The 25,531-nt window shown below is 38.7% G+C and overlaps 1 protein-coding gene across 2 annotated transcripts in view; it reads right to left on the bottom strand.

Annotated features, from left to right (window-relative positions):
- LOC119730165 (unconventional myosin-VI-like) overlaps nt 1-25,226 on the bottom strand; it is a 47,708-nt gene extending 22,482 nt beyond the window's left edge. The window contains exons 1-15 of one of the 2 annotated variants that reach the window (XM_038202946.1): nt 25,081-25,226; nt 24,239-24,392; nt 22,201-22,270; nt 19,080-19,153; nt 16,485-16,614; nt 14,822-14,927; nt 13,822-13,978; nt 12,176-12,340; nt 11,523-11,603; nt 7,336-7,516; nt 5,352-5,496; nt 3,830-4,079; nt 2,593-2,665; nt 955-1,082; nt 717-812 (exon numbers count right to left, since the gene is read on the bottom strand). In XM_038202946.1, coding sequence (XP_038058874.1) covers nt 717-812; nt 955-1,082; nt 2,593-2,665; nt 3,830-4,079; nt 5,352-5,496; nt 7,336-7,516; nt 11,523-11,603; nt 12,176-12,340; nt 13,822-13,978; nt 14,822-14,927; nt 16,485-16,614; nt 19,080-19,153; nt 22,201-22,270; nt 24,239-24,358 — 1,776 coding nt within the window. In that variant the 5' untranslated portion in view covers nt 24,359-24,392; nt 25,081-25,226. Of the gene's footprint in view, nt 1-716; nt 813-954; nt 1,083-2,592; nt 2,666-3,829; nt 4,080-5,351; nt 5,497-7,335; nt 7,517-11,522; nt 11,604-12,175; nt 12,341-13,821; nt 13,979-14,821; nt 14,928-16,484; nt 16,615-17,993; nt 18,185-19,079; nt 19,154-22,200; nt 22,271-24,238; nt 24,393-25,080 lie in introns of those variants that run through there. The other variant, XM_038202948.1, reaches the window with a different exon arrangement.
- Nucleotides 25,227-25,531: the final 305 nt, after the last annotated feature.

Consider the following 25,531-nt stretch of genomic DNA (forward strand, 5'->3'; position numbering starts at 1 on the left):
CGTTCGGAATTAAATAAACGGAGCCTGAGCAAGTGACAGGAATTGTAAATTTACAATAAGTTTTACAGAATTTCCTACATTTTTTCGCTTTTCAACGAGAAAAAAAAGATCTCTAGAATGGAATAAATTAAAAGAGTAATGAATCAGTCTTAACGGCCGTTTCAAACCTTGCAGAGTCATGACCTTGATGACGCGCAGGTCACAGGTCACGCAAAATCCAACCAATCAGAGCGTGAATTCATCAGAGTATCCCAGCGTCCTGTTTGCAGGGCGGGGGGTACGAGCGAATAGCATATCCAACTTTTATGCCAGGGTGGGCAAAATTAAGACTTTACTGTATCGCCGTCTGAACCTTCTTAAAATCTTCTGAATTTTTTTTTTTTTTCTTTCAAATGCTGTGGTGGTGGGGGGGGGGGGGGGCAAGTTGCCCCCTTTACCCCTCCACTGGATATGTAACTGCATCAGGGACAAGAAAGAATAGAATGATCTAAATATCAAATGTGGGATATTTCTAATGACTGTTTCGAACTGGCATTCAAGTGTCACGCCAAACCAATTATGTACATGAAGAGTTTGATGTTTGAAACTGGAGTGATCGCACAAGACTTCATAAGATTAATTATGGCAGTACTATGGAATGACTCCAGAGTCTATTCTCTGGAATGCATCAAGTTTTGCATGAATGTAAAAAAATATAGAATAATCCCTGCACTCACCGTCTGGTAGCACACGGCACCGGCAAAGTGCCGAATGAGGAAGCCTTCGTCGTCTCGTAGATTACGATGACTAGTCAACTTGGACTTCCTTGGTATCTGAAGAAAAAAGAAGAAGACGTAAATATAACTTCAGATGAACTGCCCTGTCCTTAAAAAGGGAGGAAGATTACTAAAAACTGAAAAGCTGATGACATTCAAAGACTTTTATGAAAGCTGACGCTGATGCAATTTGTCTTACCTCCAGTCGGAAGTGATTCTTGTGTTTCTGATGCACTGTGTGAGTGAAGTTGTTGGGACTGGCTCTGGGCAGTTTACTCTCTTCATCCAATAGTTCCAGAATACCGGACGGTTTGCCCTCGATCAGATCTGAAGAAAGACAGCATTTTGAAAATAGAAAATATGGCAATGATTTTATTTATTTATTTATTTATTTCGTGTTATTTTATCACGGTAGCCCCATCAGTTGTCAATGAACTGTTCTCCCTGGGGGCCCTGGATTACATAAAAACATGGTATAATAACGACAAAAATTACAAAAAAAAACACAGTAAAAGACATAATGAAAACATTACTAAAAATAACCCAAGGAAATAAAACCACACAAAATGAAAACCCTAAATTACAACAAACGATGTATAACCCAAGCAATTAAAACCACACAAAATTAAAACCCTAGATTAAAACAGACGATGTATAGATAAACAGATTTAAAATGGAACCGAATCCCGAGTTAAAAATTCCATTATCTTGTTTAAAAATTAACTTTCACTTTTCCCTTGTCCATTAGTTAAAAGGCAACTGTTCTTAAAATACAAACCATATATAAAACCCACACCACTCCCCAAGAACCAAAAATAAATCCCTATACGCCTGTAACTTTCATCTATTTATTTGCCCGGTAGAGTTTTAAAAGACGTGAGATCATTGGCCAGTTTTACATAAGGTGCATTAGGTACATGAGATAAAAGTGAAATACACACACATAGGTACATGTATAAGAGGTCAATTGGTTTCTTGTCATTACAGTTTTTCTTACAAATCCTCATTTTGTTAATAAGCACAATTCTGTACTAATATATCGCTGGCAATGAATTTCTGTGCTAACCCTCTGAAGGCATACAGGATAATTTGCATTCCTCCCAAAAGTAACCTACAAAATTATTATCCAAAAGCTGACTTGAATAATTACAGATTGCACTGGTACTAGACACCCTGTGAAATTATTCTGTCTGGCTTGCAGTCATTTAGAAAAAAATCAAAGAAATGTAGACGATTTCCAACGATCAGTCAATTTGGGCGATTCACAATGCAGTGCACCACCAAGAGTTTGCCACGGAGAGTCAAATTTTCAAGTTTACGGTCGACAAAACATGGCCCATTTGAATGAGTGTCAGTAGACAACTTGAGCTAATTTGTTGCAGATTGGGGCATAGCGTTCTGCCGCCTTACAAAAATTCACCATATTGATCAAAAGAAAACAAACGGGCAAACATATACTTGAATCGTACGCTTTCGAAACTACTGACCGGAAAAACAAACATCTTCAAATGTCCCGCGCTGCGAATTTGTCGACCATCTCCCACAATGCACTGGGAAAAATGAACTCTCCATGGCAAACTCTTGGTGGCGCACTGCATTGTGAATCGCCCGAATTGAATAAACGTTGGAAATAAAGAATGCTATTGACGATATTGTGTTATGTGATCAAAAGGTTGTGCACGATATTCAATGTTTTCTCGAAAAGTGTAATACCCACTGAGCTGAAACTTCAACAGGTTAGGTTTTGAACGTTCTTCTTTGGATTTTTGAGTGGTGTTATTATTGGAAAAGTACAAAATGCAATGAATATCCTCACTGCCTTTGAAGCAGAACGTACCGATTGCATCTTGGTTGTCCACGTACTGCACAGCGTTGACTCCCAGACCTTCCTTCTGATACAACTCTTGCTCCTGTGAAAATGAGCAACACCGATTGAACACTTTGAATTAGAAGCTGGGTGGTCGAGTGGTAAGACGTCTGCACTAATAAACAGGTCAGTGGTTCGAGTCCGTACCGAGTACTTAGCTGTTTCAGTGTACACCGCCGAAACAGCTCTTGTTTTCGTTTAAGTTTGTTTTCTCCTTTTTTTTCTTTTCTTCTTTTTTAGACTCCTCTCCGTAGGTTTTGCACACGTTTATCTTCCAACCATACACTTTGGCACTTTCGTAAGTCTGACTGACTTTAAGACTTGACATACGCTTAGACCATCACCTGAAGATGGTCCTAGAAGATTATTGTCACGATGACATCATCAGGTGTCAAATTGCGTCACATTAAAGGTTGTTTTATTTTTTCCATAGGTTTTGTACACGTTTTTCTTCCAACCATACACTGTGGCACTTTCGTATGTCTGATTGCATGACTTCAGACTTGGCAGACACTTAGACCACTATCCCGAAGTCTTTGTCCACAAACACATTTCTAGTTTGTGAATTGTTTTTCTCAGTATCACTCGGGACAACACTGAGTACACAGTGTTAAAGCTATAGTCCATCATTTGCAGCTATCCGAAAAGTAGCTGGCGTAATTCTTGTTGAAAAACATACTTGGTTGAAAGATAGTAAGGAGACTAAACTCCCTGTGAAATTATTCTTTCTGGCAAGCTGTCATTTTGAAGTAATCAACAAAAGAAGGCCTTTCCAACGGTGCTTCTTAAGACGCACCATAGGAACATTTAAATTAGTAGTTCGTTTTGTTTTTCGGTGAAGCGCGCGCAAGCATTGGCACGACGCACACGCTCCCCCGGTTGCTATAACTGGGATCAGTGCGCGACATCGCGTAGCTGCATTCGGATCAGCGAGAACGTGTCTCGGACGCTGAATTCAGGCGCAATTCAAAACATGATTCAGCAACTTTTGATTTGAAATTGAGATCCTAGAATGCCGTTTTTCTCGGAATATACAGCTGAAGCTGAGCTGAAACTTCATCAGGTTAGTTGTTCAGTACCCTTCTTTAGATTTTGAGCACTTTTGTTGCTTCAAATGAACAAAATGCACAAATTACAAATGATGGACTATTACTTTAATACATCGATGAAGGGCAAAACCAAGTACTGAAATAAATATCATAAGTACCTCTTTGAGGACACGCTTGTTGAAGAACTGCTGGAGTTTCTCGTTGCAGTAGTTGATACAGAACTGCTCGTAGCTGTTGAGAGTGAAGAACTCGAAGCCGGCAATGTCCAACACGCCGATGTATGACGCGGAGGACTTGAATGGGAAGCACTCGTTGACTCGCTGGACGATGCGATCAAAGAGGTGCGAGTAGATCGTCTTGGCGAGGGCGTCCCGAGCATTGCACGCCTGCTCCACGTTCAGCGGTACCCTGCACGGTAATCAGACAATAGATACCAGTGGAAAACTGACCAAATGCTCCACGATTTGGAAATATTTTAGAACCACTCAAAATATGCCAAAATTAAAGTGTCCATGAAATGAATTTTTCTTCAGGAACACATTTTGTGCAACTTTCTACTCCTCTTTAATGTATGAAAACTATCAGACATCTCTTTCTGGTTAATTTTATTCAAAAGTGCACTTCTTTAATTTTCCATGCTCTTTTGGACAACTGAGGGCGCTGTTGCTGTGATGTCATTTCAGGAAGACACTGTTCACTTCAGGGGTTTTCTGTTCAAATGTGAACCGAGAAATCTGCTCATTGAAAACATTTGTGAGAAAAGTTTGCTCATTGGCTTACTGCCATGTACTAACACAACAACGAATCACTAAAGAAATGAAAATCTAATTTGTGATGGACTTGTGATGGACTTGTGATGGACTGTGATTGACTCATGATGACTTGTGACGGACTTGTGATTGACTTGTGATCAACTAGTGATTGAATTGTGACAGACTTATGATGTCTTATGATCCATCACAAGTCCTTCAACTATAACACTTATGTCTGGGTAACTGGCAAAAAAAAATACACTCAGTCAATTAGGGATCAGGTGAAAAAAGTGCTTTAAGAGTTGGGTTTAACCCTTTCATTACCACATTGTTTAATGACTTGGCTCTCCCCAGGACCAAATTGTTTGCTCAGTCATGCGGAAATCACTAGAGCGTGAACAAAAATGACCACAATTCGAAAAGCCACTTTTTTCAACCCAGATTATCACTGCCAAGGAGTGATTTAAATCATAGGTGTTGTGTGTAAAGTTTGTTCCTTGAACCTTGCTCTTTTATGTGATGTTAAAATGTGCAAATATAAGAAAGTTATGCCTTTTTGTTCATGTGGTCCCATTTATCAAACTGCAAGCCATTTCACCACATGACCAAATTGCACTCCATACCTCAAATTGTGCGTGGATACTTCTGAAGCACTTTTCTTAAATTTTGGTAATGGTACCACTATGAATAACTACACCATTAGAACGATCCGAAAACACTCTTTCAGTTGGTATACGGTTGATGTATGGGCGGCCAAACATATCAACATGCCGCCTTTCTGAAAAGTAGTAAATATATCTGTGTTGAGGGTGTTCTGTGTGTGGTTTCCTGGTCGACTAAAGTCGCCCATGGGAATCAGCAGGGGGTTCTTCTTGTCGACAAAAGTCGCCCATGGTAAAAGAAAGGGTTAATGAAACACTCTTCCTACTTGATGAGCGTTCCCCTGTGGCCTCCCTTGGTAGTCTGCATAATGCGGCTGGTCAGGCATTCCTGTAGGTCATTGACGGGAACCGAGAAGAGCTCAGCGGTCTTGGTCAATTCGGACTCGGCCGTCTCTGGTACAAAACATCCCCCTAGAAAACAACAAAACAAAAACATCAAGTCGGGTCGATGATGTACAAAAACGGGAAAAGGGACCAGTACGTAATTGGGCAGTTCGAAGGCAGGCTCAAAATCCCAAGATGACTGTTCAAAACCTATTACCCGTTGAAGTTTCAGTTAAGGAGAATACACGAGAAAGTGTGGATTCGCAATTTAAGAATTCACGAGGCGCGAAGCGCCGAGTGAATTCGTAAATTAAAAATCCACACTTGCGAGTGTATTCTTCGACTTAAACCATTGCGTCAACAGAAGTATTGGAAAGAATGTTGCAACCTGACGCCACTTTTTTCTTCATAATCATCTCAATGAAGGTCATTTGTTGCAAAAATGACGATAAGACATGATGACGATAAGACATGAATCTGGGCCTGAGAAATGTTTCCAATTTTGTTAGGAAATACTTGAAATGACTCTCCATAGACTTTGTACACAAGCGCGGAAGTGGCGTCAGGTTGCCACATTTTTTCCTGGTGTGTTTAGCATGTGCATCGCCACACCCGTACAACCAAGTCATTTTGTGTGTATAGGCTCCTTACGTCAAAATGGATAGTTCAGACGATGATTTCTTTCTGACTAAAAGTAGATTTTGCAGTGACGGCAGAGAATCTGACAGTGAATTTTCGGTAATTTTCGGAAAGCAAATTTTCACGCAGACGGTCCTATTCAGGTTCATTATGAAGAACAATTGTCCGACGTGCCACACTTTACTAAAGATTCGTCATTCCGAATCCACACTTTGTGACCAGTGTAAGAGATTCGTAGTTCCGAATCCACAATTTTAACAATAGTGTGACGTCACAGCAATGGTTTAAGCTCGGTGGATATCACACTTTTTGAGAAAACAGCGAAAAAACCTTGAACAACCTTTTGATCACAAAACACAATTTTGTCCATAGCACTCTTTATTTCCAAAAATCAGTCAATTGACAGATTCTTGGAAACCACCTACATTTCTTGATTTCTTCTAAATCGACGATGTTTTCACGAAGTGACAAAAACCTTGATTTTGAGTTTTGCCGCCCAATTTATTGCACTTGACAAAAAGAAGAATTTGGCCGAGTTTCAAAGCGAAATATTGTTTACTTTTGTAATTATCGTAAACAAACATTTGACAAAATGCCTGAAATCCGTGTTTTTCTGTTTTCACGAAGTGACAAAAACTTGCCTCGTTAGCAGGGCCAGACGAATAGTGCACTTCTCTACACACACGTTAGGATGGGATTGGACGTGCACACCGTGAACGATGTCGATAAAGAACAGACGCGCGCACGCTGCAGTGACGTCAGACGTGCAAATGTAACAATTTCTTAGAACGTTTTATGTTTTCACGAAGTGACGAAGCGTGTGTACAACTTAATGGGACAAAATAGTGAGGCCTCTGTGTTTTGCTGTTTTCACAAAGTGAACAAAATCTTTATTGATCTTAATTAATGAATAACAGTTTAATTCTCTAATAAACAACTTTGAATAAGCAAAGAACAAAGCATATGTTACTTGACGATGCAAGAATTTCCTCAATCCATAACTAAAAACTAGTCGAAAAGGTGTTTTGAAAAAATGATTAACTTCAAAGGCGATTATCTCGGAATGACCTTTTTGCATGATATTGAGGTTTTTGTCACTTCGTGAAAACACCGTCGAAATGACAGCAAGCCAGATGGAATAATTTCACGGGGTGTTTAGTACCAGTACGATCTTTAATCCAAGTAAGCTTTTTGATAATAATTCGGTAGGATACTTATGGGATAAATGCAAATGATCCTTAAGCCTTTAAAAATAGGATTGTTCAAAAGGTGTACTTGTTGACATACCTTGCGTTCCGTCCGACGTTTGAAAGCTGACGTTCCCAAGATGCATCACCCCGGCAACCACGCGGAAGATATTTAACTTCTCTTTGTCCTCCAGGCCGATTTTCTTCATAGCGCCCTCAACCCGCGCGTAGCCTTTGTAGTCGTCCAGCGCGATGTCATACAGGCCTCCGTGTTTCTTGTACTGGGAGTAAAAAGTGTGGTGTACAAATCAGGAATTTGGAGTAAAACAGTTCGTTATTTCAACTGTGCATGCGCATAATGATATGGGTCATCTGTATCTGTCTGTATCTGTATGGCTATGTTGCAGAAACCTATTCAGGCATTAGCGCAACAGAGTACTGAGGTACTCAAGGCACTGGGAGTTATGTCTACTGTTAGATGAATGAAGTACATGAGAGATATGAGACCCATTATGTGGCACCAGGGTTCACAAGGTGCTGCGGCCACTGCCAGAAACACCGGGGCGAACCCCTTCTCTTAGCGACAAGTGTTGCTGATTCTTTAACGTGCATTACACATCACACGGGAACTACGGGTTTACGTCCCATCCGGAGGACGAAGCAATAGTGGTAAAGTGCCTTGCTCAAGAGCACAAGCACCATGTTCCCACGGTCAGGGTTCGAACCCATGTACCACGGCACACGAGTCGAACACCGTAACCATTGGACCACAAGCACCCCAGGGGTCATGGGTCATTCAGGATAATCCAACACTAATCGACAGCGCGTGAATGCGCAGGGAGACTGGCGGAATATGCTCATGCCTTAATTACGCGCAGAATGGGCATTCACATAACATCGCGTAACATCATGTTTACGACTTTATCCCGAATAACTTTTGACCTGGACTACTTCATTCGAGATACCGAACTGGCTTATTGGCTAAGTGAGCCATTCATTCCCCATTTTGGTGTATCAATACGTTGCAAAACGCCATGCACATGTACCACAAGACAATTGTGAACCACTCTATCAAAATGAGGGAAAAAGACATTCGGGATAAAGTTGTTGATGTGACGTTACGTGAAAAATGACCTTTGACCTGGACTACTTCATTCGAGATACCGAACTGCCTTATTGGCTAAGTGAGCCATTCATTCCCCGTTTTGGTGTATCAATACTTTGCAAAACGCCATGCACATGTACCACAAGACAATTGTGAACCACTCTATCAAAATGAGGGAAAAAGACATTCGGGATAAAGTTGTTGATGTGACGTTAGGTGAAAAATGACCTTGACCTGGACTACTTCATCAAGATACCGAACTGGCTTATTGGCTAACTTGGTGAGCCATTCATTCCCCGTTTTGGTGTATCAATACGTTGCAAAACGCCATGCACATGTACCACAAGACAATTGCGAACCACTCTATCAAAATGAGGGAAAAAGACATTCGGGATAAAGTTGTTGATGTGACGTTACATGAAAAATGACCTTTGACCTGGACTACCTCATCGAGATACCGAACTGGCTTATTGGCTAACTTGGTGAACCATTCATTCCCCGTTTTGGTGTATCAATACTTTGCAAAACGCCATGCACATGTGCCACAAGACAATTGTGCACCACTCTATCAAAATGAGGGGAAAAGACATCGATGCTACATTTTACAATCTTGTAACTGTTTCCCATTCAAATGATGAAATGAACCACAAAAGAAACTAGCTAGGTTCACTCTTTCAAAAAGATTCCGTTGAACAAATGAAATGAAAATTAACGTTTCCTCTCCATTAAAAAAAAGAAAATGTTGATTAAAAATCCCTACTGCATTTATCACAATAGTGAAAAATAAAAATTCATAGAAAATCTGTAAATTTAAAGGTTTTCTGCCCGACAATAAATACCAACTTGTAGACTACCAACTTAAATAGTGACCCCAAGCCGACAAAAAACCAACTCAATTCCAGTGCATAGTTTTAAACCATAATATACAGACATCTGTGTTGAATACAGCAGTAACAACTCCATGCAAAATGTATGAGTGTACGTGTATGTTCCAAGGTGTTTGTGCATTTGATAAAAAATAACCAATTATTTGGAAACCAGTTACTATGTAAACCAATTATAAGAGGAGAAATATGTTTTCCATATTTAATCTGTGAAAAAAAATTATGTGTGTAAATGATAATTTGACAGCTATATAATATTTAACTGCACATTTGTAACTCTCCCATAATTTATGCCTGGAACCTGTTCTAAAACCTCAGAAATCTAAACCTGGCCTCAGGTCGACTTGCGATCTGCTTGCGCTGTGACAGAACCGTCGGTATCAAGCACAAAAGTCATGGCTCAGGTCACAAAAACTGAGAAATCGTGCGATTAAAATCGTGGAACAAGCGGAATCTCGACACAGAGTAATCGCAACCATGCTCACATCACCCACAATGCGACGACGATTCACAATAAAATTGGATGATCTGGACCCGATTTCATCAAACTCTTCGTAACTTACGATGCATCGCAGCACTGCGACGCATCATTATCCCTACGATGCGTCGCAGCTGCGTTGTAAGTGTAAGTGCGACGCGTCGTATGTGTATTTACATTGGACAACTCGGTGACTGTTTTATGTATTTAGTCAGCGTACAGTAAATAGTCATTTGATATTCAACAAAGAGTCGTCAGATCTCCGCTCGAAATTTGTTAAAACGTAGGACAAAATGGCGGCCGTGCAATGCAATTTTAAAGGAAAATGAGCTCTCAGTGGACTGTGTAGCTACTTTGAAATTTCAACTGCAATATTCCAGGCTAATTCATAATTATTCAATGAATTTTCTATAAATTTACAACTTTACACACATTGCCTCGGTAATATAATCTCGTTAATGTAATGTTTATGGCACAAAACTGGCTAAAAACAGACTGTTCTTATTTTGCGACGACCACTAGACATGTCGTATCTTGCGACGTGTTTTAAGCCGTCGTCAAGGAACTTACGAAGCATTCAACACATCGCAACTTTCGTGGAATGGATAATACGACGCGTCGCAACGTCGTAACTCGAGTTGCGACGCGTCGCAGTGCTTCGTGAAATCGGGTGCTGGATGCGCACATGACTTCACGCAGGTCGACTGCGATTGATACCCGCCTGTTCGGAACACATTCCCTCGCAGCGCAGAAGTTGACATTTTGCTACTCTTCTTGTGACTCTTGATATTTTTGTATAGCACCAACTGATGCCGATCATCTTAATATCGACACATTTACACTCAGGTTGCAAAAAATATCAGTGAGTAATATGTTCCCGACAGTGGCAGCTCAGGCACAGCTTGGTTCTGTCAAATCAGTCGCTGACTGTTCTGTGTCATCGCACGGTCGACTCGAGGACGGCTTAACTGAGTGCAATTAAACAATTAGGCCATCAGCCTGGGGGTTTGGTCAGTATCAAATTACGGCATAAATGATTATAGTGCGCATGCGCAAGGTATACCGCCCCTAGAGTGGTAACAAGCATTTTGATGGACATTTAAAAAAAAAAAGGGCGATAACACCCAAAAAGCTGCCACCGTTGCAATGCTATCACATATTTTCCAACTCTGGATGTGCATACCTTGCCAAAAATCGCTATGACGATTATTCCCCTCATTTGATACCGGTGGCCAAAATTTTGGACCGAGGCTGATGGCCTGCATGTCACACTCTTTGAACACAGCCCACTAATACAGTAACTGAGAATGTCCTGAAATCACCAAAATACTGCAAAACTTTGTGTTAGATTTTTGTGGATACGTGTAGGGCTAACAACATGTGCACACAAAATGAATGTTGTTCTTAGGTTTACAACAAATAAAAAGTTTGTACACAGACATGCATGTAACATAACTTCAGTCCTTACCACAAACGAACGGCAGAGAAATGTTTCAAAACGACAAAACGGCAAAAGGTTTAAATAACATAAATATAATGAAAGAGATTAGTCACAAAAGCATTTTTGTTTACTCACAAAACCAAATTTTACACAAAAATATCTTTACTTCAACTTTCATAAAAACTGAAATTGAAAAAGCAGATCATGAACATGATTGAAAAAACTAGCAACAGAAAAGATTTATTAAGAAAAGTATAAGATGCAAAATTTATTCATTTCAATTTATTCATTTCCATACTTTAATGAATGATGCAAACTAAACACTGTTTACGAGAGAAAGAAGATAACTTTATGTAAATGTGTTACCATGGCAACCTACCATTTTACTCTTCCTGTCGTCAGGCAGGCTCTTGTGCGTTTCCTTGGTAGTGAAGAACAGGGTGTTGCCATTCTTAAGGTACTGGGGGGGGAAAAGATTTATCATTAAAACATATTTTTTGGGGGGGGGTAAAAAAGTAACCAAACTTACAACTACTGTTCAGTAAGCAATTTGCAAAGTGTATACATTTATAATCAATTTTTTTTTCTATTTTCATTTTCATCAAAACTATTTATGACATTTGCTTTTCATGTACTTTGTTCGTTTAAAAAATAACACCACTCAAAAGAAGAGTGTTAAAAACCTAACCTGTTGAAGTTCCAGCTCAGTGAATATTACACATTTTGAGAAAACAGTGAAAAACAATGCACAAATGATTGATCACGAAACACAATTTCATCTATAGTACTTTTTATGTTTAAAAAAATCAGTCAATTAAATTGACCGATCGTTGGAAATCACCTATACGTTCCTTGCTTTCTTCTAAATGACAGCAAGCCAGATGGAATAATTTCAAGAGAAGTCTAGAACCAGAACGATCTTTAATAATTCCGTAGGTTACTTTTGGGATAAATGCAAATGATCCTATATGCCTTTAAGTCTGCAGGCTAGTGGCTGGTGAAGTTTAAAGATCTGCATAAATGAAAACCTACCTGAAAGTCATCAGGCGTCTTTATGCCGAGTTCCTTGCGTACATTGTCTGGTGCCCCAGCACACAGGTAGTAGAAGATGTGGTAGTTGCGTTCTTCACCGTTCTGCCAGATGACGCGGGGTTTCTCAAGAAGGTAATGAGACACGTAGCCACCCACCACAGCATTCTGGGACGAAAAAATAGTAACGGTAATTATCACAGGATCGAGACTTGGGGAAATTGAAATTCTCAAAATGATGTTCATGGTACATAATGTTAGCAGACATTTGAATGCTTTTTAGACATATTTCAGACATTTGCACCAAACCATTTTTTTCATAGATTTTATTTAAGTACATGAAAGGTTTGAGGTTTTGAAACAGTTACGAACAGCTATGTCGTAAGATCGACTGTTGAATTTGTTTGGAATGACTCTAAGAGTCTAGTTGAAGGAAAACATTGCCAACCACAGAATTCCACGCTTACGATAACCATTTAGTGCTAACAGTGCTAACAGAAAAACTCTGCGCTAACCCTCTAAGCACAGAATCCTTGGTTACGGGATGTAGTTATGCGCAGAAGCCGAAATTCTTAGTTAACCTGTGAAAATTGCTTACAGTAAGCACGGTATTTTCTGCTGCATTAACTCTTTCAGTGCCAAACTCGTACATGTAGGAGGTATATTTGTTAGTACAAAAGTGCCAACCTCGTACATATACGAGGTAATGTTCGTGCTTAAAATCGCCAAACCTCGTACATGTACGAGGTAAACATGTTATCAAAAGGGGGCGCTCTCGCTCTTTCTAATGGTACCATTTTCATGCATGTACGACCTGTATTTATTTTTTTATTCGAGTTCTTGCGAGAGGGCATAACACTGACAGCCCGTCTCTGAGTTTCGACTTGTTGACAAAAATGGCGGCGCCCAGAAACAGGCTCACGTGTTATCTCCAGAGGAAATCAATGAAATTTTTGCCGATTCGGACAGCGAAAGGGATTACTTTTCTGATTCAGAATCATCTATGGATATTTCAGAACAGGATGGTGAGTCAGAAGAGGAAAATAGGGATACCGATACAAATGATAATGATGGTGCTTACGTTAGTGTCAATAGTGACAATCATGACGATATTGATGCTAATGAACAGAGTTTGTATGAGGAGGGGTATCAGACACGACAGATGTATATTCTACAAAAAGTGCAGAATTCCCCTGTGTTCAGTAGAGTGTTTCAGGGTGTATCACTAGGTTCTTTCCTACTATTGACTTTTGAAAGTAACAAGAATATACCTGAGAGCAAGATACAAGTTTGGTGATTACAACTTATTTACTTCTTTTTTTAACAGAATTTTGAATAATTAGAAAAAAAGCTCGAAGTTGAGCACTTTAGGGTTAAACTTTTGAAATGTCCCGGGCACTGAAAGAGTTAAACAGGATTTTTTCGCTAATAGTAAGCAGAGCTGTGAAATTGGGCCCTGAATTGCTCCCAATTCTATTTGCTTTGAAGCTTGCAGGAACAGCCACACTCCATATTTGGGGTGCAAAATGCTCCACTCATACTACTAAAGTCTATCTCTTAGGCTGTGTCCACACTACATGGCTATGGATATGGCTGAAGCCATTTCCCATAGACACGTGTGTTGCTATCAGCCGTAGTCACAGCCTTACCTTCTCCCCAAAGTGCATCTCCACAAACTTGCCGAAGCGACTGCTGTTGTTGTTTCGCATGGTCTTGGCGTTACCAAAGGCTTCTAGGAGGGGATTGGCCTCCACGATGCGCTGCTCGATGGTGCCTGCTCCCTGCCCATGGCTTTCTGTCAGGTACCTGGTAGGAAGTACAAGAAAAAGGAACACTGCTAGAACCAAGACAAACAATAAGAGCGTGCTGGTCTCAATGGGCTGCGACAAATATCATCGAATATTTGAATTGAAAAAAATGCTATTCAGATAGACAAAGATGACTTCACCCTCTTTTTTTTCTTTTCCTTTTTTTTCTGAATAGCATTTTTTCAATTCAAATATTCGAAAAAAAGTTTGACCAGTCTCGAGGAGATGATGAAAAACATATAACAGGGGTTTCCTTATTTGTCAAATGTTAGAAACCTGAGTGATTCGTTTAAAAGTCAGCACAATAAGTCTGCTTTCTGGCCATTGGTAGATATAATGTTATGAAGCTGGCCATCACATCGCCCTGTGAACCTGTCCATGGGCGTCGCCAGGATTTTTTCTGGGGGGGGGGGGGAGGTGGGGCAAAGCACATTCCCCCCCCCCCCAAATCCTTGTACTTTCTCTAACATATTCTTAATTTATCATTTTTTTCCAGGGTGGGTGGGGGGCATTTGCCCACCCCACCCCTACTGACACACCTGCATAAGTTAATAGCAAATATGACTTCACCCTCTTTTTTTTCTTTTCCTTTTTTTTTGCTTTTACAGGCCCCCCTTGCCCCCAACCTCCCCCCCCCCCCCACGACGCCCATGTACCTGTCAATAATTTGCATAAATTAGCATAATATTGCAGTACTTCCGCACAATACACTGCTTTTTCGTTTCTGTTTATCATTACTGGCATTGGATTTCAATTGGAAGAAATGAAAAAAAAAATGTAATAAATAAAGGTAAATAGAGGAGTATTGAAGTGTTAACTGCGTGAAGTACAGACGCCATACCTCAGGATATATTTGGTTGACTCTGTCTTGCCGGCACCAGACTCTCCGCTCACAATGATTGACTGGCTGAGTTTAGTCACTTTCATGTCACGGAAGGCCTTGTCCGCTGATAAAGAAAACATTCACTAAGTCATATTACCAGAAATCATAACCACTCCTAGGGGAAGGCAATATTCAGAGTAATATTTAAATTCCTTTAAAGATATAGTCCATCATTTGTAATTTCTGCATTTTGTTTGTTTGAAGCAACAAAAGTGCTCAAAATCTAAAGAAGGGTGCTGAACAACTAACCTGATGAAGTTTCAGCTCAGCTTCAGCTGTATATTTTGAGAAAAACAACATTCTAGGATCTCGATTTCAAATCAAAAGTTGCTGAATCATGTTTTGAATTGGGCCTGAATTCGGCGCCCGAGACACGTTCTCACTGAGCCGATTGATAAACAAGTAAAAAGTGGAACCTACTCCAAGAAAATGAAGAAAAGTTTTAACACAAATTTGTACACAAAGCTATGCAGACACTACTATTCTGCCTTGAATGACATCACGCTTTGGCTCATGAATATGGCAATTTTCATTAGCATAAAAACTAAAATGTTGAAATTTCTCCCTTTTACTGCTACAAAGGAGGTGGAAAGCCATAGTTTCATGGCAAGAAAGCAGTTTTAAATGTATTTAAGTCATAAAAATCCTCAAAAAATTCATTTCATGGACCCTTTAAAGTGTTAAAAGTAAGGCCAACCCAAAAATCTTGAAATCTCTGGTCGGTTTTTGTTTTAATTTTTCACTTGAAAAAAATTAAACAAACTTTAACCTTGCCGTTACTGTTTCGTCATAATGTCATAATGTTGCATTTCGTTACAATAATACAGGGTGAGTCAAAAAAGCCAAACCCAAACCCCAAACATTATATTTCATGTTTAAAAAAATATGTAGCACCAAAAATAATAATGACTGGAAAGCCAATTTCATAAGCTACTTTTAGATGGAAAAATTACTGAAATTGGTCAATCTGTTCAAAGAATATCACCTTTTAAACCCAATGACCCCAAAACCTGTCTCGTCCAAAAAAAATGCGATTTCAACAATAGTCGTCACAATTGTCTTCAAACATCACCAGCGATGAAATCTTAGTTTAAACGTTAAGAATATGCAACAATGTCCTTTTGAAGGCCGGTCTTTTCAAAAAGTAGATTTTATAAATCATATTGTTTGCCTAACCAGGGTTGTTAATCAAAATATTGTGTACTACAGTTTGTGACAGTTGTTGAAACAAGTATTCTATGTCATTTTCTTTGTTGTTCCAAACAGTCAAAACACACAGAAATTTTTTTTTTTGACGAGACAGGTTTTAGGGTCGTTGCGTTTAAATGGAGATATTCTTTGTAGGGATTAAGCAATTTCAGTATTTTTTTTTATCTAAAAGTAGCTTTTGAAATTGGCTTTCCAGTCATTATTATTTTTGGTGCTACATATTTTTTTAAATATGAAATATATTGTTTGGGTTCCGCTTTTTTTTACTCACCCTGTACATGTATGAAATACTAGGGCTGAAATGTTTGAGACAGGAGAATTAGAAATTACAAACGAAATTCACAATTCTCCGCTGTTACAACTTCAATGTGTCTTCTTGTAAGGTGTGTAAAACCTTACAAGTTTCTCTTACCGATAGCAAACACATGCGGCGGTAGCACACCCAGCGATTTGCCGTTGTAGCGCCTGATGGTATCGTTGTCATACAGGTTTTGGAGTTCTTTGTATGGGTTGACTGCAATCAGTATGTTGGCCACGTACGTCTGTCCAAAAAAAAAAAACGCAACCAAATAAATTATTAAGCCTAATACTTCTCAATCCTCCAAAACATGCATGGCACTTTAATGTATAAACTAAACTTCTGTTAAAGAGGTTGTGGAATGCTCGAAGACATTTCCGTCATTTTTTCGGGTATATGTAGCCTAAGGTGTGATGAAATAAAAACGACTATTGTGTCTGTCATGAAATGAGTACAAAAGGTACTTTTGAGAGCTGTTTTTCAGGTCATGTTTCGACCCGAACGTGCGATTTGTGTAAAAGTCGGCGTTGGGGGCAGCAAACAAAACATAGTAAATCGTGACGTAATAAACAAGACTCCCGATGCAGCGTAGTATAAACGAGTCCTGTTTATTACGTCACGATTTACTATGTTTTGTTTGCTGCCCCCTGAAAAATGACAGAAATATCTTCGAGCATTCCACAACCTCTTTAATTGAATCATTATCAGATTTATTTGTTATACTTAATCAAATAATCATATTAACCAAGAGTTAGTCTGACCATCGGGCAATTGAACATGCAGTTACTTGTACAAACTCAACTACGGGAGGGAACAATGGATCTTAAAAAAACATTATTGTACAATGTAGGTCATAACGCAAAAAGATTTTGTCATATTTGTTACACTGTTGCATGTACACTGTTGTTTGATCATTCACAGACAGTAAAAAAAATGTCTTCCACTTCCCTTGCCATGCAATTGTATGTACAGGCTAGTAAAAATAAACAGTCAGATCACATTTGTGTAAACACTGTGACTAGTCAAATTCCATCAACGGACAAAAGAGGTCACTGGTAGTTTCAGCTGGCATATCAATTATCTCCAGTCCGAGCACGGCTATATCCAAATAAGAAGAGAATTCTTAACTGTTAAAAACAGTGACCTGATTGATTTTGACTGCTATGATGGCGCGGCTGAATTTGCCAGCCAGAACGGGAGGGTTAAAAGACAAACATGCTTAACATCAAATCAAATCTAGGAAGCTGTCTTCCTAAATTTTGGTTTTAACTGTCGGCTTCTTCAAGACATGAATGCTGGTAACGGTTTTGGGGATGCAAACTGTTCCACATGTGATTAACAAAAAGAAATGCATACTTAATAGGCATGTCAATCACGCCAATGAAGAACATTCAATGACAGTTTAACAGCAAAACAAACAAAAACAAACAAACAAACAAACAAAAGGAAAATAAATATATCAAAAACAAAACAAAGAAACAGTTGTTAGTTTCTTATACAAAACAAATCAAAATGCTCTGTTTTAAGTTGTCATGCAAAAATAATAAATGACAGTTTTTTGCATTATTTGTTTCAAAAACAAATCTCATGCCAGGTAAGAACGTGAAATGTGGGACAACGTACGTTGACGTTCTGAAATTACATTGTGAAATGTCTGCAGCTCATGATGTGCGTGTGTGCTCCTGTAAACAAAACGAAATGCCAAACGTTTGCCGAATGGCTTAGAAACGGATACAAAAGACATTTCTCTTGATGGTGCATGTGCACTGCGGATGAAGAAATATGACAATACAGGACAAACATCTAACAAATTGAAACGGCCACGCAATGGATGGTATTTTAAATGCAATCCTAGATATGTACCTTGTGTTCCATGGAACTTTATTTCTAATATTCATATTGCCGTTTTTAGGCTGAGCAGTTTTCTTCATGAACAACTTTCAGCCGACCTAAAATTGAATCTTGATCGTGTCCCTCCAAAATGTTATTACTATACTAACCTGTTTTCCAGTAAACATTGAAAATCCTTTTCATAAGGCCAAAAAAAAAATAGCTCTGCCTCCGATTAAATGGCATTCGAAAATAGGGTAGGTAGGTAGGGATTTTTTTTTTTGGCCAATTTTTTTTGTGTACGATCATATGGAGGCATCTGCGTGTAGTCAAGGGTGAAAGGTATAAAGTGATGGTTTTGGGTGTTTTTTCCTCATTTTTCCAATAAAAAAATTAGGGTAGGGGCTGTCAGAATAGGGTGGGTAGGGAAACCGGAAGCAGAACTATTATTTTTTTGGGCCTAATGGCAATTCCTAAACCTGAATTTCCAAAAATGTGCCACACATCTTACGGAAATTACCTTCTTTTTATTATTTTTTTTCAAGGGATAATTTCAGTTTTGCCATTACTATCTTTAAACTGAGTGAGACTTCCAACAATAATTTGGTCGGTTACTTTTTGAAAAACTGCAAATGGTTCACTCTGACTTTAATAAACGCAAGTTAAAAATTTCTTTTTAACAATTTTAGTAAATTACATGTAAAGTATAAATCTATTTATATTGTATTATGCAACATATCCCCATATGGCCAGGGGGCAGCATCTGCATATTGAATAACTCCAGCCATATTTCCTTCTAGAATCTAGCGACCTTGCCGAATAATGAGATATTCTAGTCCCAATAATAAAATATGCATGATATCAAGTGGGTGTACTCACGTAGATTTTGCCTCTCTTGTAGCGCAGTCGGAGATTGTTGAGTAAGGTCGCCTCATTCAAATACATCAACGCACCTGGAGGGATAAACAAAGTAATTGAAAATGGTTTTTGAGTGCAGACAAGAAGAATTATCCAAGAATAGGCAATATGTAGGATTGAAACAACATTTATGCCCAAATCTAATTCAGTCAAACACTTGTTTCCAAACCAAATCACAAAATAAAAATTTACAAAATTAACCGTCACTCCCTACTTAGTTTACTAAGCTGAAGACCATGTCTGTCAAAATCCATCACTGACTCTGCTTCACATAATGCTTTAGGACTAAATCCATTGAAATCCACCACTAGTGCTGGTGGATTTTGATGGACTTGGTACACATGGCTTATCTGCCAAAATCCCCAAAATAGGGGATGGATTTTGATGGAGTTGGTAAGTTTTAGGGTTAAATACAGTTTTTATTTCTTATGAAAATTTGTGCAAGTACTGGGGATACATGCTTTTAAAAATGTTTGACGTCAACTACTTGATGACTTTAATTATGTTGATCCTATATACGTGTATGCATTTTACATGTATAACCACACTGTATTCGATGCATTTATTTTATTGTCTGGTGTTGCATACAATGTACATGTAAATATTTGTGAAATGACAACGGAATTTGAAAAACTGTCAACTTTTGACGAGATTTAAAAATGATAATGAAAGCTTTCAGACCATATTTAAATTTGTAGTTGATTAATAAATTTCAATAGAATATTGTTTTACAATGTCCCAGCCAGTAAACTTGGTTTTAACCAGAAGAGTAAACATCAAAGCATTTCTTGTATTTTCCCTTTTTTTTAACAACTTAACTACTTATGTACGCATGAAAAGCAAATCAGACACAATTCGATATAAAATTCCCTACTCGAGACTTTCTACGTAATTTTTTTATATACATCAATTTTTTACAGTACGCTATATTATGGCAGCTCGAGTGCGCAGCAGTTTATGCAACGCATAATCTGACATCGCTATGGCAACTGGCCATCCAGTTACAAAGTTCCGTATGGCAAATAAGTGAACAACATGAACAATATGCAAATCTGTCAACCTGGTACAATTTCCAAACCCAAAAAATTAATTATTGTATGCACAATATCAATTTCAGAAACCTACCAAATCTACTTTCTGATTTGCGCTCTTTTCAAATAATCAGCATCAGATATTTTTAGGTATTTTTTTTTTTTTTGGGTGGTGGTAATTTTTAAATTTGTTTTCAATGAGGATTAAATTTTGCCAGAAATGATTTTCCAAAGGCAACTTAGTACTGAGATATGTTCATGATCCTTTCATATTTTTATAAATTTATGAAAATGAAAAAAAAAATAGATACAATATAAGCACAGTCTTATAAATGTATGGTTGTATGTACAACATATGTACCAATTCAATTTGTTTAGTAAATATACATACATACCAATTCAACTACGTATGCAATTATATTAACAATAACTAGCATTGAATCATATCAAGCTAATCTTTTTGCAGATCGAGCTGTATGTTTAAAATGAAAATATTTTATCATTCAAATAAGGACGACAGTAAATACCGGTATCAATTGTACTGATACTAAACATCATCTTAAATATGTATTCATGTAAAAAAAAAATACTACATTTATGAAAATCTGGCCGACCATTTGGTTTATCTAAGGAAACAGTACAAGCAGTAACGTTATATGCAATATGCATGAGTGATTGTATGTATTCTGTAAATTTACAATTAAATATGTTAATTAGCTAAGACCATTAAATTGTTCACTAAAACACGGGGGTACATGTAAACGTAATCATAAAGTGCAAAGCACATGTGCATATCTTACATTTATACATTCCTTTTTTACAAATAAATGACAATTTCAATGGCATGTTAAATGTACGTGTAAGATATTTTTGTTTCAAAAATGTCAAACAACTACAGTGTAGATAAATAAAAGTATGTGCATTCTGCTGTAAATGCATACATGCATACATAGGGTATACATATAATTGTATAATGTATGATGTGTAATGCGTGTACACCACTGATCTCTATTATAAAGACTGGATAGCGGATAAAGAGCCGCACAATGAATGAATTTGACGCCATATTGGTGAGACTGGTGAGACCGGCTGGTGATCTACAAAGGACAAGTTGCCGTCTTTATAGGCATCATGAATACTTTTGTAACATTGCAGTTCACTTGACTTATATTTTGACCACCACCACTGACCAAGGTTTACTATTTTTCTAATGTCTGGTTTACATTTTTAATGCCGCAATTCACTTTTTCGGCGTTTTGGAAATAATAATCACTACGGAAATGTGTCGTTTTTAGAACATCATAATATGTGTACGTGACCAAAATGCGCGTCAACTCTTGATACAACGCGCGCTGTATATACGCGTAGAACGTTCGTATTATACGCGGCCATCTTCGTGAGACCGGGGGCGAATTGGTCAATATGTAAAGTCTACTGTGTGACTGGTGTATGGATATCCGCTATCCAGTCTATATAGAGATCAGTGGTGTACATGTACATGTTTATGCGTTTAATAAAAAATAAAATAATAAAAAAGACAAACAAGTGGGACTACCCTTACCCTCCAGGGTATATTTTGGCCAGAAACTCTGCCAAAAGCAGTAACATGCAACACTTGTCAAACTGACAAGCCTGCCCATTGTAGCAATCCATCAGGTCAAAAGTCTCAAGGCCAAACTGCCTCAGAGTCCCTGGTCACTGATGTGTTAAAAAAGAAATGTATGACTGCAAATAGCGCCCCTAACATAATTATAGCGCCCCTCCACTTTTTGACAGTGCACCGACCTTTAATTTTCAAAGTTGGAGAACACTGGGAAAGAATGTTGCAACCTGATGCCACTTTTTTCTTCATATATCATCTCAATACAGGACATTCGTTGCAAAAATGATGATAAGACATGAATCTGGGACTGAAAAACATTCCCAGTTTTGTTAAGAACTACTCAGACAATTTTCTTGACTCTCTATAAACTTTTTCCACAACTGCTGAAGTGTTGTCAGGTTGCAACATTCTTTCCAAAGTGTACACTGCAATATGTACATGTACTCACAGTTGTCGTCCACTGTTTTTTCTTCGTCTTCCTCAGCCGGGAAAACACGAGCATATGGAGCGACCACAGGCTATATGTTAAAAAAAGGAATACAAATTTTAAAATGTATGTAACAATTTGCAAACCAACATTTTCTGCAAAACAAAACCATACAGTGGTCTTTGGTAAGGCTAAGTATAATAAACCAGTTTCTCTTCCCAAAAAAATTCCTATTTCTAGCCCGCCTCTTTTTTCCCCAATTTTTATTTTGCAATACCCAATATTTTGCCTTTTTTATTTGTTTCCAGCAAAGTTGTATGCAGGTTTAAAATCTGGTAGCAATGGTGGTGACTCTTTAGGACACAAAGGTATCAGCAAAAATGTTGAGAAAATGGAATAATCCTGGCCCATTCGCCATCTTGGAAAATCCGCCATCTTGAGAAACCTCTGCCATCTTGTTAGGAGGAGGAAAGGGCCTCCTCTTTCTTTCTTTTCTTTTTTAACCTACTGTAGATGAGAAACTTTTTTTATACTTGGCCCAATTTCAGTTGGACATATTCCAGAGGAATTGTTTAATCCTTCAAAATCCATCACTTGTGTAAAGTTGGCCAGATTTTGTCCTGCATGTTTTTTTTGGGGGGCTCAAAATCACAGTCTGTGCCTGTTGTGCCCATTCTTGAAAATCACGCAATCTTAAGAATGGGCGCGCATTCTTAAGAATGAGCGCGCATTCTTAAGAATGAGCACGCGTTCTTAAGAATGAGCGCTCATTCTTAAGATTGCGTGGGAATATCACGTGCACAATTTATGAATTTTGCGCAATCTTAACAAACATTGCACGACATATTTATGTTAAATGAAATGTATAGCGGTTAAAAGGGAAACAATTCATATAAAGAGGAAAGAAAATGTTCTATGCTTCTGTACTCGTATAACTACGATAATTTGATTCAAATTAAACCCGTTATTATTGCTTTTTTCTGCCCACTATGGGAAGTTTTGTAATAACGGAGGACTGGGAACTAGTCTGGGAAGTGCTTTGTTTAGGCTAGACAAGTTACAAGTCCCTGTATGTATCATATGCATGCCACGAAAAAAAAAAACGATGTCCAGAAGCTGCCAAAATTGCTCTTTTGACTAGATAGAATCCAGCTCTGCGGCATAATGGTGGGGGTGTGAACAATAAATTGGTGGCAATTTAAATGGGAAATAGCATTAGCACTATGGGATGTCACCAGTGGCGTAGCCACGGTGGGGGGGGGGGGGGGGGGGGGGGGGGGGGGGACGACAGAGGGGGGGGGGGGGGACAGCCCCCATGAAACCTTGTCGCCCCCCCAGTCGCTCCCCCCCCCACTGAGATTTTGAGTTTCTAAAAAAATTATCATTTATCTACATGACGACGCCCCCCCCCCATGAAATGTTCCAGCTCCTTCCCCCCCTCCCCAGCGGCCCCCCCCCCCCCCCCCCACCAAAAAATTCCTGGCTACGCCACTGGATGTCACAGTATTCATTCTCATTATTCACATTCTTCATTCTTACATCCCCCCCCCCCCCCCCCCCCCCCCCGCTTTTATTATCCCAAAAATCAGAATTCTTATCAATACACTATTATTATGTCTCTTATTTTTTTCCCGGTCCCCCCCCCCCCCAATACGCGTATACTTTTCATATCCACTCTACTTTTCAGCGCCTTGCGTTGCAACAGTATAATTATTAAGAATCAGTGAACGAGGATGCAGCTAGACTTGCCAAGCGCAGCCGGTGCTCGGCATCGACAAGACCGTTATCTTGTCGCGCATTCTTAAGAATGTGCGCTCAATCTGGAAGAGTTATTTTTTGCGAAGATTGCGCAAAGATCCAGTTGCACAATCATAAGAATGTGCATGCGCATTCTTAAGAATGCGTGATTTTCAAGAAAGCGCACAACATGCCCAAACTATGGCAATGGCCTATTAATACTTTGACGAATCATAAGTGTAGCTGGAAGTGTCCCAACTACAGTTGGGGTGATACCATAATAGGGTTGTAACAATGAGATGTCCGTAAGGCCTGATGTTACCTTGCCAGGTTTGTTGATTGGCGCCACCGTGATCGACTCGGCCCCGATGTCCTCAATGCGCCCAAGTTGGAATCCATCGGCGATGTCTGGCACCCAGACTTTCTTGTTCTCGTCAAACATGACTGGTAATCTGGGCCTTCAATAAGGCACCTGGCTGTCGGGAGAACAAAAAAATTAATGTAACTTAAGTCTGTTAACTATAACAATGAAAGTGCAGGTTCCTCTTTTGGTACAATTTTGTTATGAATTTATTATTGTTCATCTCAATGTCATAAGACATTTTTAAACCCAGTCATGCCAGTTGCACAATGGAATGAATCAATTTCCGGAGAAATTCCCTGTTTCAATTTATGTACTATAAAAAGTAGAATGTTTTTACGTAAATTAGAACAAAAAAAGTAATAAAACGGTTATATTTTTGGTAATTAAAAAACCAAGATCCAAACCCTACACCGGAAAAAAATGTTGCAACCTGACGCCACTTCCGCGGTTGTGTACAAAGTCTATGGACATGATTGATGGAGAGTCAAGAAATTTTCTAACATTTTGTTTAACATGAACAAAATTTGAAACGTTTCTCAGTCCCAGATTCATGTCTTATCATCATTTTTGCAATGACTGACCTTCATTGAGATGATATATGAAGAAAAAAGTGGCGTCACTTTGCAACATATTTTTCCCGATGATGTAGCAAATGAACGGCAATTCGCAATGAAAAGACAAATCTGAATCATCAATCATGCAAATTGCAATGACAAGCAAAACGAGCGAATCGAACGCCAGAAAACTCCTCGTATGCACATGACACCCGCTTATTAAAAACTGAATCAGTCCCTTCTTACCTAAATCAGACCTAGATCCTAGTCAGTGGTCATTCGATTGCCGCAATCCTGAAATATTGATGCTTTTTCGCTATTTCCTCAGCGAAAAATACAGTCACCTCCCATTAACAGTACACGCATGCATGGGCTGCACCGGCAAGACCGGTTCACTGTATTATTCAATCAATGTAGTCCTCCGCAACGGAATATAGTACACAATGCTTCTCTTAAAACCGAAATGTTGTTTTTTTTTGCACAAATAATTGTTCAAATAATCACAAAATTGTAACGTTTAGACGCGTTATTAACAAATTTGTGACTTTCAAAACATTTTACACGAAACGCGGAATAATAAAAAAGTTGGTTTTACTGTGATTAGTTAATTTTTGATGGCAGGTGTATCTACTCTGGTATCCTTCTCATTGACGTCCCAATATCATTTCAATCGGGCCCAGGTACCAATCTAGGTGGA

This window comes from Patiria miniata, unplaced genomic scaffold (assembly GCF_015706575.1).
Source record: "Patiria miniata isolate m_02_andy unplaced genomic scaffold, ASM1570657v1 HiC_scaffold_22, whole genome shotgun sequence".
Lineage (NCBI taxonomy): Eukaryota > Metazoa > Echinodermata > Asteroidea > Valvatida > Asterinidae > Patiria > Patiria miniata.